Source organism: Delphinapterus leucas, chromosome 3, assembly GCF_059928025.1.
Source record: "Delphinapterus leucas isolate spDelLeu-1000000601 "Yukka" chromosome 3, BTC_Dleu_Yukka2, whole genome shotgun sequence".
Taxonomy (NCBI): domain Eukaryota; kingdom Metazoa; phylum Chordata; class Mammalia; order Artiodactyla; family Monodontidae; genus Delphinapterus; species Delphinapterus leucas.
The window spans coordinates 103,406,289-103,423,168 of NC_143131.1; the positions used below are offsets into that span (position 1 = coordinate 103,406,289).

General features: G+C 35.0%; 1 protein-coding gene across 10 annotated transcripts in view; it reads left to right on the forward strand.

Annotated features, from left to right (window-relative positions):
• Nucleotides 1-16,880, forward strand: part of CSNK1G3 (casein kinase 1 gamma 3) — a 308,727-nt gene that overhangs the window by 100,646 nt on the left and 191,201 nt on the right. For 6 of the 10 annotated variants that reach the window (XM_089909241.1, XM_089909242.1, XM_089909233.1 and 3 more), the window contains 4 exons: nucleotides 693-788; nucleotides 4,448-4,543; nucleotides 14,636-14,742; nucleotides 15,258-15,281. In XM_089909241.1, coding sequence (XP_089765367.1) covers nucleotides 693-788; nucleotides 4,448-4,543; nucleotides 14,636-14,742; nucleotides 15,258-15,281 — 323 coding nt within the window. Of the gene's footprint in view, nucleotides 1-692; nucleotides 789-4,447; nucleotides 4,544-14,635; nucleotides 14,768-15,257; nucleotides 15,282-16,880 lie in introns of all 10 variants that reach the window. The other 4 variants (XM_089909236.1, XM_089909239.1, XM_089909234.1 and 1 more) reach the window with 3 other exon arrangements.

Here is a 16,880-nt window from a genome sequence, read left to right on the forward strand (position 1 = left end):
TTTTAAATAAGTAAGAATGCCTTACAAAATTTTCTATAATTATGGCTCACTGTTAGCAAATTTTTTTCCAGATTTGGAACTGCTGAACTCTCAGATTCAAGTATTTTTGAACAACTGACTTACTTAAGCGTTTAATCTGTATTTTTCTTAACTCCAAAGTGATTTAAATACATATAGTATCTAAAATGCAAATCTGAATATACTTTGATTAAAGTATTTATATGAAGTTTTGAATTATATTTGAAAATTTAAATTTTATATAAGCCTCTTCTGAGCTAAAATATTGACAGTAAGCAATTTTATTAGCTTATTTAAAAAACTATTCCCTTAATTTTCTTAAAATAATTTTTTCCGTTTATATATTGGCTTTGGAAATGAGAAACATAAACAAATACACTTTCATTTTTTGATATGAAAAAGTAACCTAAAAGTAATGACAGTATTAGAAGGTCTTTTGTTGATACAAAAATAAATAGTTGATAAAGTATTTAAATATTTTGAAAATACTTTAAAAAGTAGCTATAATCTCTTTGTTGTATTTAACAACATATTTTAGGAAAGATATCTTTTCTTAAGGCCTTACTTTATTTAACAGTGTCTTTTTTTTTCCCTGATTATGTTAAGTAGCTATATAATTTTAAATAAGAGTTCTGAAATTGAATGCATTGATTCTAATTGTTATTGTATTGTAGCCTACTCCAGTGGGTGCAGTTCAGCAAGATCCTGCTCTGTCATCAAACAGAGAAGCACATCAACACAGAGATAAGATACAACAATCCAAAAATCAGGTTTGCTGCCCTTTTAGATATGAAATGTCTTAATTTGCTTCTGTATTACCTTCTCACAGTTTATAAATATATTTGGTGTTTTATCATGTGCAGATGACAGCTTTATATGTGTATGCATTTGAGTGAATACATACTTGTATATACGTATTGAAGGATTGAAATACATGTTTTTTTCTTTTATAAAGCAGGCTATATACACACATATTAAGGATAGAAAATGCATATATTTTCAATAGCTAGACTCCTTCCCCTAATGTTCACATTAAAAATGTTTAATCATAAATCCTAATTAGTGGTATAAGTTAGTATAATAAACTTTGAGCAATGTTTGATATTCTGTTAGAATGGAAGTATCTGGATACCCTGTTGGAATGAATTGTAATAGCAGTTGGTCTTTCTAACTATAGTCTAACTAAATTATCTACTGAGTTCCTGTTATTTGAAAACTACTATTCTCCACAATGCAGAAATTCAGAAGTAAGGAAAACATATAACCTGTAAGAAATGATTTTGTAATCAGTGGCTAAGACCTCTCTCAGCCTCTGGAATCAGCCATAACTGGATATGGCTCGACCCTGGGCAGATTACTCATTCACTCAAAGCCTCAGTTCTCATCTATAAAATAAAAATAATTCATTTAATTCCTAGCATATAGTAAGCTTTCATTAAGTCTCAACTCTCGTGGCTGGTATTACTGTTATCATTATTACAATAAATTCACAAATAACTACATTACAATGCAGAATAAACTCTACCCTAGGAAATACATTAATAAAGTGCCAAGGAGGATCATTGGAATATGTAGGATCTATAAAGATTTTATGGCAAAGATAGCTTTTGAGATGAGCCTGAAGAATGAATGGAATTTTTAAAGGCAGGTGAAGGAATAAGAGCATTTTGGGGAGAGTGAACAGTAAAAAATATAAAGCAGAAGTTTAAAAATGTAGAATATGTTTGAGGAGAAATAGCAGCTGGCTTGGAGCAGAGAGTAGGTTCAAGACAAGGCATAGAAGATTCATTGAAGAATTTGTATTTCCTGGGTAAGGTATATTGGAAGCTGTTGAAATTTTTGAACAACATTTTCACTCTTCTTATTTTTGTATAAGGAAGCTTTATTGAATCCTTTTGACGTAAAAATTTTTGCTGTCACCCTGAGTTAAACAGACTTTAGAATTTTGGGTTATAACCCTTTTTGGAGGAGGATAGTGTGTTATCCTTTTTGTATCCCATCAGGGTTCAGGTGAGGGTTAAATAAATGAAATCAAAGAAAAAACACAACTTATTAAAAATAATAGCCAAATAAAATGCTGCATTTAAGAAATATTTAACAACATTATGCTTTAAAGTATAGAGAATTTTAAAAGATTAGTTTTATAATTTCACCTTAGAAAAATTGGGACAGTAAAGGGTATTATATATAAATTACTTCCAATATAAATTACAACTTGTTGATAGCTTGAGTACTCTGGTAAGATGCTGTATATAGAAAGAAATGGGAGAAATCGAAACTTGGAGTTTGTGTTTTATAAATCAGTTAATTTCTCAAATGTACGTGGAAGAAGATCAGTAATTCATGTTCTGTGAAGATCTCCACTTGAGCTGTTAGGTATTGTAATAAGTGAAACTCTTCTTTTATTGTTGAGTTAAATTTTTGTTGAAATAAATTTAAATGTTTTAAAGGTTAACTTTCTACATGTTTCAGATACGTCTTGCTAGCTCAATTGCCAGCTCACTGAGGGTGGGAACCATATTTTGTTGATGTAGTACTTGTTGCACTAAATGTAAGGAGTCAGTTTTTTTCTCAGGAAATCCTTTAGGATAGCTTATATATTGAATTTGAAACCAGGACATGCAGATTCTTACCATGATAGAAACATTGTATATCTAGAAAAAATTTCTTAACTATCTGTGATGCAGTAAGCAGCTTAAGTTGTGTGATAAACCCATAGTTCACAATCCCAAAAGAAGAAAGGTTAATTCTTTAAATGTCTGAAACCTTTGTAATGTCCCCAGATAAACAATTGTAACTTAGAGTCAATGGTTGAAGTTCAGGGAATCTGGAAATTTTACAGAAAATGTTGGGTGCATGCAAATGTTTGTCCTGAGGCGAGGTTGCATAGCTCTTACTGTCTTCTTAAAAGGTCCATGGTTCCCAAATGTTGCCTGCTGTCCGATGCAACATTTCGATCTTTGTCTCTCTTTTAGTATGATTTTCATTCTTTCATCTTGTTAAGATTTGGTCTTGTCTAATTTATTTCACTTTAACCCTACAAATCTGCTAAATTCTGGTGATAAATTTGGAGGATTTAATGAAAAGATATTATAGAACTGTCATAATTGCTTTGATGACATATTTCATGCCAAAGAATGCAGTTTTTCGTTGTACAGTTTAATTTAGGAAGTTTAGTGCCGGAACGTTTATTCTTTGTGTCCACTTGATTTCAACATCTCTTCCCCTAAAGGGTTACTCTGGCTCCTGATATGCTTAGGCTCCGTATAGCCCAGTGTACTTGGCACTTTGTGGCAAGATTTTCCTTACTTTGGTTGAAAAAGAAAGAAAAGAGCCCTGAAGTCTTTAGAACATAATGTAATTGTGATAAGGAGCTAGGTAGTAATATTGGAAGAGCAGTAGGCTCTCAGTTTAAATCCTTTGTGTACTCTTTGGTACCTCTATGACCTTAGAGAAGTATTTACTGTTTCAGTGTCTTCATCGGTAAAATGAGGGTGATACTGTCTATCTTAAAAATGAGATAACACATATAAAGCAGCTAATGCAGAACCAAACATGTAATGGAAACTTAAATATTGTATACCTTCCCCCTCTTCTTATTAGTGCTGTCCACATTTTCCTGAAACATAGAAATTGACCCCTATTAAGCAGTTACTCCTAATTCTGTTACTAGATTATTATTAGTTTGTGGTTATTGCCATACAAGTTCGCCAGATCATCTAAAAGCTTCAAGAATTATCAGCCTATTTCATGGAAATGGGTTTCTTAATCTGAACCAGATAAAAAGATCAAAGAGGCAAAGAGATTCATATATGTAAGATTGTCACTTAAAAAAATTGTTTACCATATCCTCTTGGTATTCTATATAGCACTTCTCGCTTTTCGAAGAATTTTTCTGTTTTCTTGATTTATCCTCATAATCAGAAACAGGGTACTAAGCAAGAAGAGAAAAGTTTTCTGGGACCTTAAGTATGGCTGTTTGAGTACTATCTTTTTATTCACCTTGCTAGAAGTAGTTCCTCATCAGAAAACTAATGGGGACCTCTACTGTAAGAAAATATAGTGGATGGCTTTTTAAAACATCTCATGGTTTATTTGGAGTACTTTCTTGACCACGTCATTTTTACCTCTCTAGTTTTTGTTAACTTTATAAAGTTAACGAGTGGAGTCTATGATATCTAAAGTCCTTTCACTTCTAAAATTCTGTGATTCTATTTTATTTTTGTGGTTGATCATTACATTATTGTAGCATTTTAACTGAAATCTCTCCATGTTCAATATGCAAATATAACTGCATCTGTGACTCAGAATAGTAAGGGTATTTTAAATTTCCTTTTATACGATTGTTTTCTATATTATAAGGATGAGATGTTTAACATTTTGGGTTTCTCTTCTTCCATGCATGCCACATGCATTAAATAAATGGCAGTCGGCAGACCACAGGGCAGCTTGGGACTCCCAGCAGGCAAATCCCCATCATTTGAGAGCTCACCTTGCAGCAGACAGACATGGTGGCTCGGTACAGGTATTTTCTGATTTTTGCATGAGTGATTATTTCCCAAATCTATACAACTAACCCTTTTTGGAACTCATGGCATGATTTCATATCCTAATGAAAATCTTGTTGCTGAACCTCCATACTTCTATTCCTTTGTATTTAACCAAAAAGCAGAATTAACATGGTCTAGCAAGACCAACAGGGATACTAAGATTTTGCCTTTGTTCATTTTTGCAAGCATATGCAACAGTATTTAAGTAAGTTGTACTCACAATAGGTTAGAAAAACAAAATGTATTACTTGAAATATGTGTTAAACTTGATTTTCCAATAATAAGCTCAGTCTTTTTTCATGCTTTAAGTAATAGAACATTTTTTATATCTTTTCCCTTTCATTGATTTTGCCTCCTTCAAACTTAGTTAAGTAGATATCTAACTTTTTCATCCTCAGTCCTTAGAATGTACTTTCTGATTAATTGGTCAAATAAACATGACCCTAATTTTTTTTTTTTTTTGCGTTATGCGGGCCTCTCACTGTTGTGGCCTCTCCTATTGCGGAGCGCAGGCTCAGCGGCCATGGCTCACGGGCCCAGCCGCTCCACGGCATGTGGGATCCTCCCGGACCGGGGCACGAACCCGTGTCCCCTGCATCAGCGGGAGGACTCTCAACCACTGCACCACCAGGGAAGCCCCATGACCCTACTTTTATCATTACATATTTTGTTTGTACTTGGAGAAAATAGCACATGGAGAAAATAATTTCAAGGACAAGTATTTATTAAATATTTCCCTCAACTTTCTGGATATTTACAAAAATTTAAAGCTGTCCCTTATTCTTTTTGATGTGTTCCTTTTTCCCCCCTTTTCTATATATTTAGAGATAGCTACTATATTCTGCCCTCACATGCCCCCCTAAATTTTAACCTTTTGTATGTATTATAAAAATAGAAAAAGATTACTGAGTCTCTTGTTTCTTTTAAAAATGTCAGTTTAAGGTAATCTGAATGCTGGTTGAAAGAAATTGAGATGATAAATGTTATCTTAATCCATTTCAATCTAGAACCTAGATCTGATTTTTTTTCCTCCACATATTTCCACTGGAACAATTTTCTATTATGTTTTACCAAATCTGCATTTTTCTTAGTATGTATATATACATATATATACATATATGCACACACACATACATATATGTAATCTGAATCTATGCTTGGGTTTTATTCTTTATTGATTAGAATTCTAAAAGATCAGTTCTTACTAGTTATCATGTTTTTCCCATCTTTAACTTTTAGAGGTAACTTAAATTGTGAAACCAAGTATTTTTTAAAGAACTTCGTAGTCTATGGAACTTTCAGTCATGTGTGTAACACAAGTATTTGAATAGCGCTGTCAAAGTCTAGAGTGAGGGATTCAGAGGCAAGGGTGCCTGAATTGTAAAATTTTTTGTGACCCAAATTCATATCACTGGAAAGTTAAGTGAGAAAATTACGTTTAATTCCCATAAACACAAACTGGATTGTGTATGTATCTGTGTACGTTTATGTGTTTCTAAGTGTTGTATGTTTTTATAGCAGGTGTCTTGCTCAGTGTTCAGGGAAATCTGTAACAAGACATTATTAGAAAGCTTTCCTACCACTTCTGTACCATTACCACAAATTTATCTTTAGTTTTTTCTTACTTTGTGGAATTCCCAGAGATGGCTCATGGGATCTCTTTGGACTGTCAAAGGGTGAATGAGTTTGATTATTGGCTCATCACTCAAAAACTTTGTTCTATTTTTTCACATGTTCTCAAAGATATATTTCAACTCTGCTCATGTCTCATCATCTCTTTAAAACTTTACTGCCTTGTAGAGATTACATCTGGCTTCATTCTAATATTCCGTAAGTGATCAGTTTACTTACTAGAATTCTGGTAATACATAAGTAAGACAAAAAATTTTACACTATTTTTCATTTACTTCCTGAATTAACTAACTTGATGTGATGAACATTAAGGTAGTTTTACTGTCATGAAGAATTTGCTAGCAGCCTAGGTAAGATCATGCCTGAATCTTGCCCCACTCCAAAATGTTGAATTTATTTATAATTTTTATCCTACCCACTTTCAAAATTTGAAAAGTTATAATATGACACTGGTATAATTGGACTAATGAAATTGTAATTTAAAAATTAATAATAGAGGAAATAAAAATACCTTAAATCTGAGCTTATATGATTATTATGATAATTGAATACTATATTTGACTTTGAATGAAGGAAGAAAGGAAAACAATGTGTTCTTTCATTCTCATTATCTGATAAAGAGAAAAATCTTTTTACTAATACAAAAGTATGAGTAGAATTTGCCTTGAGGTTCTTTGTTCTATGGTTCTTAAACCACCTGTTGGACAATGTTCAAGTATTAGCTTTGCAAGAAATATAAAGACTTTAAACGGCAATTGAAAAAATTATCCTCAACAAATACTAAGGGCATATCATCAAATAGTTTCTCAGGAAAGACATTTCCAAAATAAGTAGGTTGGTATCTGTTAATAAAATGTACGCCAGCACCTCTTGCCTTTTTGACTGGACCTACAGAAAAATCCTCAGATACTCATTATTTCACATGTTCTTTTAATAGGAACTGCACGTTGGAGTCTACATTTGAACTCCTTATCTTTTCACAATTATTATGTATATTATTGCAGATCAGACATATAGGTTACCAAGTTGATTTAATTGTGGTGAGCAGCATAAGCATAAGTTCAAATTCTGTACCTTAGATTATTCATCAGTGACATGGAGATAATAATAGCTCTACCTTATGGTTTTGTTGTGAGAATTTTTTTAAAAAGTATTTAGCACAGAGGCTGGGGCTTAGGAAGTACTAAATAGTAGAATAATCTATTGCTTTTGCAAATTAGGAAACTTGACTAGTGTTTTTTGTTTGTTTGTTTGTTTTTTGCGGTACGCGGGCCTCTCACCGTTGTGGCTTCTCCCATTGTGGAGCACAGGCTCCGGACGCGCAGGCTCAGCGGCCATGGCTCATGGGCCCAGCCGCTGTGTGGTATGTGGGATCTTCCCGGACCGGGGCACGAACCCGTGTCCCCTGCATCGGCAGGTGGACTCTCAACCACTGCGCCACCAGGGAAGCCCTTGACTAGTATTTTTATCCATCTCTGAGAAGTGAAGTATAGAGATACAGCCAAACGAATGCATTGTGAAATGGGATTTATCTAATTTTATTCTTTCTCTTTAGTGAAATCATGTTAATTTACTAACCAGAAGGATAATGCTATACATTTGATAAACTTTTCCCACTTAAGAGACTAAGAATAATATTCAGATACCTTAAAGAGTTTATTTTGAATCTGTTCTTGGCTTTTATGTGTTTTGGAAAAGCTCTTAGGGGAACAAGTATGCCCCCTCCTGCTCCCCTTAGAATCACTGGTAATAAATATGGCTGAGAAGCCTAGACCTACCACTTTCAGTTTCTTGGCTATTCATTATTCAGCAAATATATATAAATGTCTACTGGGTGCTCGGCACTGTGCTAGGTTCTTTGAATAAAAGGGAGAATAACAAATATGGTGCCTGTCCCCGTGGAGCTTTCAGTTAATGGGAAAGGCTAATAAACAGGCAGTGTGATAAGTGGAGAAAGTACAAGGTGCTATGAGAATATATAGTAGAAGCACCTAACTTGGGTTTAGCGGGTTAAGTTTTCCTGGAAAAAAATGGTATTACTTATATTTTTTTACACATTTTCAGTGAAGAATCAGTACGGCTTAGCAGTCGAAGAAGGTAGAAGGGGTTAAGAAAGGGAGTGTACCAGGCAGAGAAAACAACATACCTAAGACTGTGGAGGAGAGATTGACAGATTGAGGAATTAAATGCAGTTTGGTCAAGCTGGTACGTATTGAGAAATGAGACTGACAGGTAGGCAGGAGGCAAGTCGTGAAGGACCTAAAAGGTCTTGTTATTAAATTTGGACTTTGGTCTGAGGGTATTGGGTAGCCATAAAGAGAATTAGATAGAGAACTAATTTGATTAGGTTAGTATTTACAAAGCTTACTTTTGCTGGAGACTAGATTGAAGGGAGACAAGTCTAAGGCAAGGACACAACTCTCAAAAGTCCACAGCTGAGGAGAGATGATGGGTAGTGGAGATGAAGAGAAATAAAAGGACTTGAAAGATAGTTAGAAGATAGAATTTAGTTGGGTATGGGGGTTGAGGGAAAGGGATGGGTCAGTTATCCCTCTCTGATATTTTCTACCTGGCAAATCAGGATTTCCAAAATTAGGTTTTAAAATGTACCACTCGCAGCAGATAGTACTAGTCTCTAATTCCACTGTGTTGAGCCTTTCACTGTAACACAGTCCATGGAGCTCGATGCTGACTAAAAATCTGATCCAAAAAAGGCTGAGAGGTCATGGCAAGCAGAGGGAGGAAGACAGCTGTTAAGGGCACTACTATTTTACATGGTATGGGATACCTTCTGATTGTTTGGAAAGCTCCTCTGCTTTGCATTTAAGGAACAATGTGACACTGGGGAAAAAAGGACAGAATCACAAGTGGTGCAGATGTGTTATGCAGCCAGAATAACATTATGAAATGTAAGAATAACATTAATTGTTGTAATAAGCAGTCTGATATTTTAGTCGGTGTCACTTCAGAAATACAGATACAGGTGATGATAACAGAAAAAGAATTAGACACATGTATCCTGAAACGGTAAGGAAACATGTGATTAAAAGTCAGAGGAGTAATAGATGTCATATCTGAGTCAGTTCTCCATCATGCTAATTGTTAATGCAGACTTTCTAAAATGTTTGAGATAACCAGTTTCAGTTTTCTTTATCAAGTCTTTGAAAATACTGAGGTACTAACAAGGAAAAGAATTGAGTAACTAGAACAGTCATATCTTTCTATTCATTGTTTTCTGGGGTACTGAAGTCTGAATAAGAGAGGTAGTTGTGGAAGGGGAGTAGTTGCTGCCTTTATTACATAAATAATTTCCAGTTCACCTTTTTTATTTAGTTTAGGGAATTCCTTGTTTAGTTATAATTGGGGTAAATCAGCATTACGCATTTGTTTCGATATTCTTTTTTTTTTTTTTTCCTGGCAGTAAAGAAAGATTTTAATAACTACTGTAGTAGGGAAGAGAATATAGTGTAAACTGAGCTTGCTTTTCCCAAAACAAAAGGCAGGAGACTTTTTAAATGCTGTGGTTTTCTCGACTAAAAATATATATTCACAACCTAAAAGTTTAGAGTTATGTTTAATTCGGCAGGAAGTTTTAGGACGTCAAGCCCAGAAAGCAGCATGTCAAGTGACCCTTAGAGAACTGCTCCAAGGAGGTGATGGGGGGAGCTAGGATAAATAGGAGTTTTGCAGCAAAGGGCAGGTAGTGTGAACATCAAAAGATTATTGTTAATTAAAGAAAACCAGATATCTCAAGTTCAGGAATTTAGCACTTTGCCAGTAACATCTCGAAAGACTGAAATACTCAAATAGAGTGCTCTGCTTAATACTTGTGTAAGTGAACATTAGATTGAGAATCCGTTTTGGTTTCTCTTTTGTTGAAAGTCACTGAGAATGTCACTGGGCCTTTGGATTATCAATTGGAATATCAAGAATATTAATTGTAACTCTATAGCTTTTAGAATATGTTAGAAAGTTGGTTTCATATAGTTATGTGAACCCTAGCACAGGTCCAGTAAACTCTTTGGAAGTTACTCTTTTAACTATATCTTATTTACTAGTGTGCTTTCTTATAGATGACTTTTAGAAAAAGCTGAGTGGGTAAGTAAAATAGGTAATCTTTTAATCTTTCTAATATATTTATTGGATAGATGAAGATCTGGTTAATTTAATATATTGTGCCTCTACTGAGCGCTTGGTAACATTCTTCAAGACTCCAAATTAGGAAGATAGTAGTGTAACTAAATTGAATTAATTATATTTGGAAACTGTATTAATTGGCCTTTTGACATGGTTGATCACAAAGATACCATGTGTTATCTTTGTACTCAAGTCCGTGAGAATGACTTCTTTTGGAATTAGATTGGGCAGGCAGCCATTAAATGGACCATTGTTTTTCTCCCACGCTTAGCTGCACGCTGTTTCCCCACCGCCTCCCCTTCAATTCTGATACAGTGATGGTAAAACTTGGCCTAGTTGCCTTTTTTTTATAAACCTCTTAAAACGAGAATTGCACTGTTTCTTATCAAGTGGGAATAACAGAAATTTTCTTTAAGAACAAGAACAGCAGCAACAAAAACCCTGAATTTTCTTTTGAAATGTCAAACCTCAAGGCATCTGTGATTTTTAGATATACTTTTGTTAAGGAGCCTGATAAACACTAATATTTCAGAGATTCTTATGTTCTAGTGTGAGTTATAATTCTAGAAATGTCACCTAAATGGAATCATTCTTCAAAATTTGGCTTACAAAAATAAGCCAAATTTTGGTTTCCAGGAAGATATTGACATATTATTTATAATATTATGTCTTTGGTTCTTCCTCTAAAATCTGTTTGCAAAAAGACCACTAGTTTTCTTAAGTGGAAACAATTTTAATGCTGTGATACATTCTCACATCACTACTTTTAAGTGGGTCAGCTTCACAGAACTCTGTCACCACATTGATTCTCTTCTGACCCTGGGATATTGGCCTTTACTCAGAGGGTTAGGGAATCTGGGAAGCCCAGGGAAAATTACATTAAAAAAATTCATAAAGTCAGATGTTATTTCCTTTTGATCTGGTTCTGATCAGTGAAGAATGAAGCTTGAAACATTTCACTAAAATAAAGACTGTTAAAGTCACTTATGCCTGTGTGTGAAGTGACATAAATCAGATTTTATAATTATAATGCATATATAGTTATTGTTGCTGGAAATGTAGAGTACTTGAGTTTCAAATTTTCATTTGTGCTGCTTAAGTAGGGGGAGATACTTTTGGGGAGCTGCCTATAAGTTGAGGGGGCCTCCCTCCACCTATTTAGGGCCATTGAACAAAAGTGGGAAAAGAAACCCATTGAATAATTATTGTTAAGGAAAGAACAATGGAAATTGTTCAGTGAACTGTTTCGATTATCCACTACATTCAAGGCACTCTGCTAGTTAAAGGTGGTGGAGAATACAAAAGTATAGGATAAGAATTCTGCTTTCTAATTCCTTTCCAGTTCATTGCAGAGGCTCTGACATTTTAAAAATTAAGAACCCAATTATACTTAGTAATTACAACAGATAAGTATTTTTTAATGTGTTCAGAAAGAGGGAGAATTTTAAGAGAAAAAATTGACACAGAGCCACGGAGATCAATAGAATGACAGAAAGGAGGAAGCAGGTGCCACAGAAGCAGAGAGGGCGACTTAGACATAGGAGTATTCCTCCCATTGGATTGCCTCTAAAGATGATGAAGGCAGTTTTATATTTTCAGCTGTAGGCACAAATGCATTTCTAAGTACTTGTTCCATATAGGATATATATAAATCATGACTTAATCTAGATACATTGATTGATTTCTGGTTATTCTTCTTGAGTTGGTGGGGAGAGAGCATATTTCTCCAAACTAGACTATTAAGTCCACAAGGGCAGGGATGTTTGTCTCTCTTGTTTACTATGGTATTCCAAGTTCCTAGAGCAGTGCCTGACGTGTTGTAGCCTCTTTGAACTTAAGTTTTAGAAATATGTGGGCTTCCGTAAATGGAAGTCTTAAGTCTAGTAGTCACCTGTCAACTCTGATGCTTAGGCCCTTGTTACATTATAAAGAGATCAGGTAGAGAAAACATTAAAAATGATTCTTAGATTTTGAGCCTGGAGGTCTGGGAAGAGGCTAGGGCTTTAACAGAAATAGGAACTATAGGGAAAGTAACAGATTTAAAAGGGAGTATGATAAATTAGGTTTTAGAAATACTGAGCGAGGTGCCAAACTTGGTCTAGCTAACTGGCCATGTGGGTGAGTGGTTAGGCTCAGGGAATCCTTTACATAGAGATGACAGTTGAAGCCACACTTTAGGTCAGACTGACGGTAATAATGATGGCCACCATTTGTTGAACTCTTACTATATGCCAGCCACTGCACTTTATATATTAATTTCATTTCATCCTGATATCAACCTTATTAAATGGATACTTCTGTTTCCAATTTCATAGTTGAGAACACTGAGGTTTAGCAATGTAAGATGTCTTTCCAGGGTCACATAGCTGGTAAGTGGTAGAACTAGGTTTTGAATCTAGATTCGTCTTACTCCTAAGTTATTAGCTGGTGCCAAGTCATAGGGAGATGTACAGGCAAATGAAGACTGAACAAAGACTATTAACATATTTTCTAGGAATCATTGACAACCTTCAAATAAACTCTTATTTGAGTTCTGATGTAGGGACAGTGTAGATTGGGAGGAGTTAAGGAATAAATGGAGAATTTTATAAAAATGGAAGTGGTAAATTAAGACAATAGTTTTCAAGAAGTTTGGAGGAAAACAAGAGATAAGACAGTAAGGTCACTTTGTAGGACCAAGAGAATTTGGGAGTTTTGTTATGGTTTTTATCTTGCTTTAAGATTTCATACGTGCATGCATGTATTCATTTATTTCAACAAATATTTATTGAGTGCCTATTCTGTGCCAGAGAGAGTGGGGAGATCTCTTGGGGAACAACACAAGGCTCTTGCTGTTATGGAGCTTAATTTTTTTTTGTTTGTTTTTAAAGAAGATGTTGGGGGTAGGAGTTTATTAATTTATTTTTGGCTGTGTTGGGTCTTCATTTCTGTGCAAGGGCTTTCTCTAGCTGTGGCAAGCGGGGGCCACTCCTCATCGCGGTGTGCGGGCCTCTCACTGGCGGCCTCTCTTGTTGCGGAGCACAGGCTCCAGACGCGCAGGCTCAGCAGTTGTGGCTCACGGGCCTAGTTGCTCCGCGGCATGTGGGATCCTCCCAGACCAGGGCTCGAACCCGTGTCTCCTGCACCAGCAGGCAGATTCTCAACCACTGCGCCACCAGGGAAGCCCGGAGCTTAATTTTAATGGAGATGGGGGTGGGTATCAAGAAACACATCAATCAGTCAATCAGAAAAACATCAACATGGATAAATGCTATACAAAGAATTAAAAGTGAAGTATAACATGTAAGAGTGTGCCTGCATGGAAGTTCTAGATTGTATGTTGGAAAAGTCCTGTTTTAGAGATGTTCTCTGAGAATCTGAAAGGTAAGAAGACAGACAATAAGCAAGAAGAGAATTCCAGGGAGTGAGAATAGATAGTTCCAAGGCCTTAAGGTAGAAATAACCTTGACATTGGTTGGAGGCTAGTGAGCAAAGGGAAAGTGCTATGAGATCAGAGAGGTAGGCAGTATTCAGATCTTGTGGGGCTTTGTAAATTGGAGTAAAGAGTATGGTTGTTTATTTTAAATGAAATCAGGAAGTTGACATTAGAAGAGCTTTAAGCAGAGAATTATGTGTTATCTAATTTACATCTTAAAAGGAGCACCTTGGTTGTTGTGTAGACAATCCATTAACGGGAGGTGGACACGGGTAAAAGCAGACCAGTTAATAGGTTTTTGCTCTTCTTCACTCAAGAGATAATGGTGGTCTGGACTGCAGATCTGGTAGTCATAGAGTGGGGAGGACCGATTAGGTTTGGGGTGTGTGTCAGGGGAGGATTTAACAGGATCTGCTGATGGTTTAAGTCAAAGAGTGGAATCACAGTAACTTCTGGATTTGGAGCTTGAACAACTGGGTGAATGAATGGGCAACATGAGAGTGAGACCTGAGCATGGTTACAGATTGAAATGAAGGATCCATTGGAAGGAACAATATTGAAGTTTCCAAAGGAAGTAATTCATGATGTAGCAAGGTACCAAAAGATACTGGCACACAAGAGGGAACTGATTGTGTTAGCCTTAAAAACCAGAGGACAGATTTCAAGATGAAAAGGAAGTAAGTTGCAAAGCAAATAATGAGTGACCTTATCTTTAATAAAATGTAGACCTATTAGTATATTCAGTTATGAACAACTGCATACTAATTGTTTTGTGTTCCTCATATTAACTTTCTAATTTAAATACTTTATGTTTATCATTGTATAACCTATTACTTTGTGTGTGTGTGTGTGTGTGTGTGTGTGTATTTTTTCTTTTTTGCAGGTTGTAAGTTCTACAAATGGAGAATTAAACACAGATGATCCTACTGCAGGACGTTCAAATGCACCTATCACAGCCCCTACGGAAGTAGAAGTGATGGATGAAACCAAGTATGTATTGGTTTTTCCTGATTTAGTAACTTTTCTTTCTTAAACTGTGCATGTTTGAGATTTATAGTCATTACAGTTATTTAAGGAAATTTTTTTCAAGGAATAGATGCATGCAAAACAAGTGGTATATTTAATTTTTTTAATCACTAAGTTTAAAATAGAGCTATTTCAGTAGATGTTTTAATAATACAAAAATAGTTATTTAAGAACTATGCTCAAATTCTTATTTAGAGTTAACAGCATATTTTTATTTTTAGGAATGTTGATGCATGAAAGTTATTGCTATACTATAGATGCTCATTTTTTCTGTAAACATAAGAATAAACTATTAATTTTGTATGCTGCATGTATTAATATTAGTTTTAAGTTACTTTTTTTTGTTAAAGTAAATTATAATAATTCTGCTTGGAAAAAAATTAAGCTTGAAAAACAATGTGATAATTTCAATGTGGGCAGTTTCTGATGATCTCTCTTTCTCTCTCTCTCTTTTTCCTTGTATTTTTTTTTGTGTTTAGCTGCCAGAAAGTGTTGAACATGTGGTGAGTTCTCAAGTGTAGGCAGGCAGAAATAGCTCCGTTGACTGTAATTTCAAAGATTTAGCACCATTTTGTGTTTTTTAAAAACAAACTTTTCAACATAGAAATTATAATTGGTAAAAGTTGTCCAAAAGTATTTGATGTCATTTACATTAGCTCTGAAAAGCAAGAAATAATTGAGGAGCTCTTTTGCCTGCTGCAACTTTTTTGCTTCAACTGACATAGATTTGGGGGCACTTTTTTATTGAGTAGATGATACACCAACCTTGCTTGCGCTTATGTATTTGTTTTGTAACACAAGGCTTTATTTGCTATTTTAAATAGAAAGGCAAGTTTTTGAGTTAAGCTTTCTTTTTTTCCTGTTAGTAATTGTTAAATACCCACAGCAATAGTATCACTAAACCAGTATTTCACTTACTAATTATATTGCCATTGAATACACATGGTATACATTGATAAACTATAGTGAGAGAGTGTTATGAAAAATCCTCATCTAAATAGTTCCTGCTAATTACAGATATTATGAAAAATAATATTCTTATCTGTTACAATAATGTTGAATTTAAACATTTTCTTGCCCTTGCCTTTAGTTATAACGCTGTGTTTAAAATGCTTCGCTCAATTTCAGGACAAATTTTGAGTCAGCCTTGGAGTGAATAAAGACAGTTGTTTAAATTAGTAAATTTTGGAACATTTACTCATCTACTCATTATCCAAAGGGAACCTTACATAAGTGCTCATTTGCTGGCTGCAAGATGAGGAAACTTTTGTGGATATTTCTTTTTAAAGCGTAATGATCAAATGTCCATTTTAACCAGTTTGACTGTGGAATTTATTCATGGTCAGTATGACTTAGTTTGGTGGATTTCAGGATATAATTAGTCAGCTACATACTTGTGTATTTTTATGTCAGAAATAAAAGCAACAGTATATATGTGCTTGTGCAATCCTAAGCACAGTTATAAAGGTGGGTGGCATGTGGCAGATAAGAATGCACATGGCCTTTGCAATTAAACATAGGTTGTAGAATCCTACTTCTGCCACTGTTCGTTTCCTTCTTCAAGCTTGTTTCTTTTCCTGTAAAATGAGGCTAATAATAGATGCCTCATAGGTTGTTGAGAAAATTAAATGTGATAAAGCACAGTTATTTTGTCTGGCACATGGCAAGTGCTCAGTTGCCATTATCACCCCTATCTGCTTCTCCCCTTCCGGCTGCCAGTCACCTCTCTTCTGTGCTCTTCCCAGGCTTGTGCCTCTTCCATCAGTGTTCTGTATTTTTACCTTCACACCACTCTTCACTGAAACTGACTCTTCTGTGTTCGCATCCTCCAAGAGACCTGCTTTCCACCAAATCTATTACATTTTTCCATGTATTCATTCAACAGTTACACTGCTTGGATTTCAGAAATATCTGATACTGTCCTTGCCCTTAAGTAGATCATACTCCAGTGGGGGTAATTGCAGTTGTTTTAGCATTTATCAGTGTATGATAAATACTATGAAAAAGGTATGAAAAATCCGTTAGAGCTTGTAAAGAAAATGAGTGTTTACTGACAGGATGATCAGAGAATGCTTTTTGGAGGGGGCTTTGAAGAATGAGTA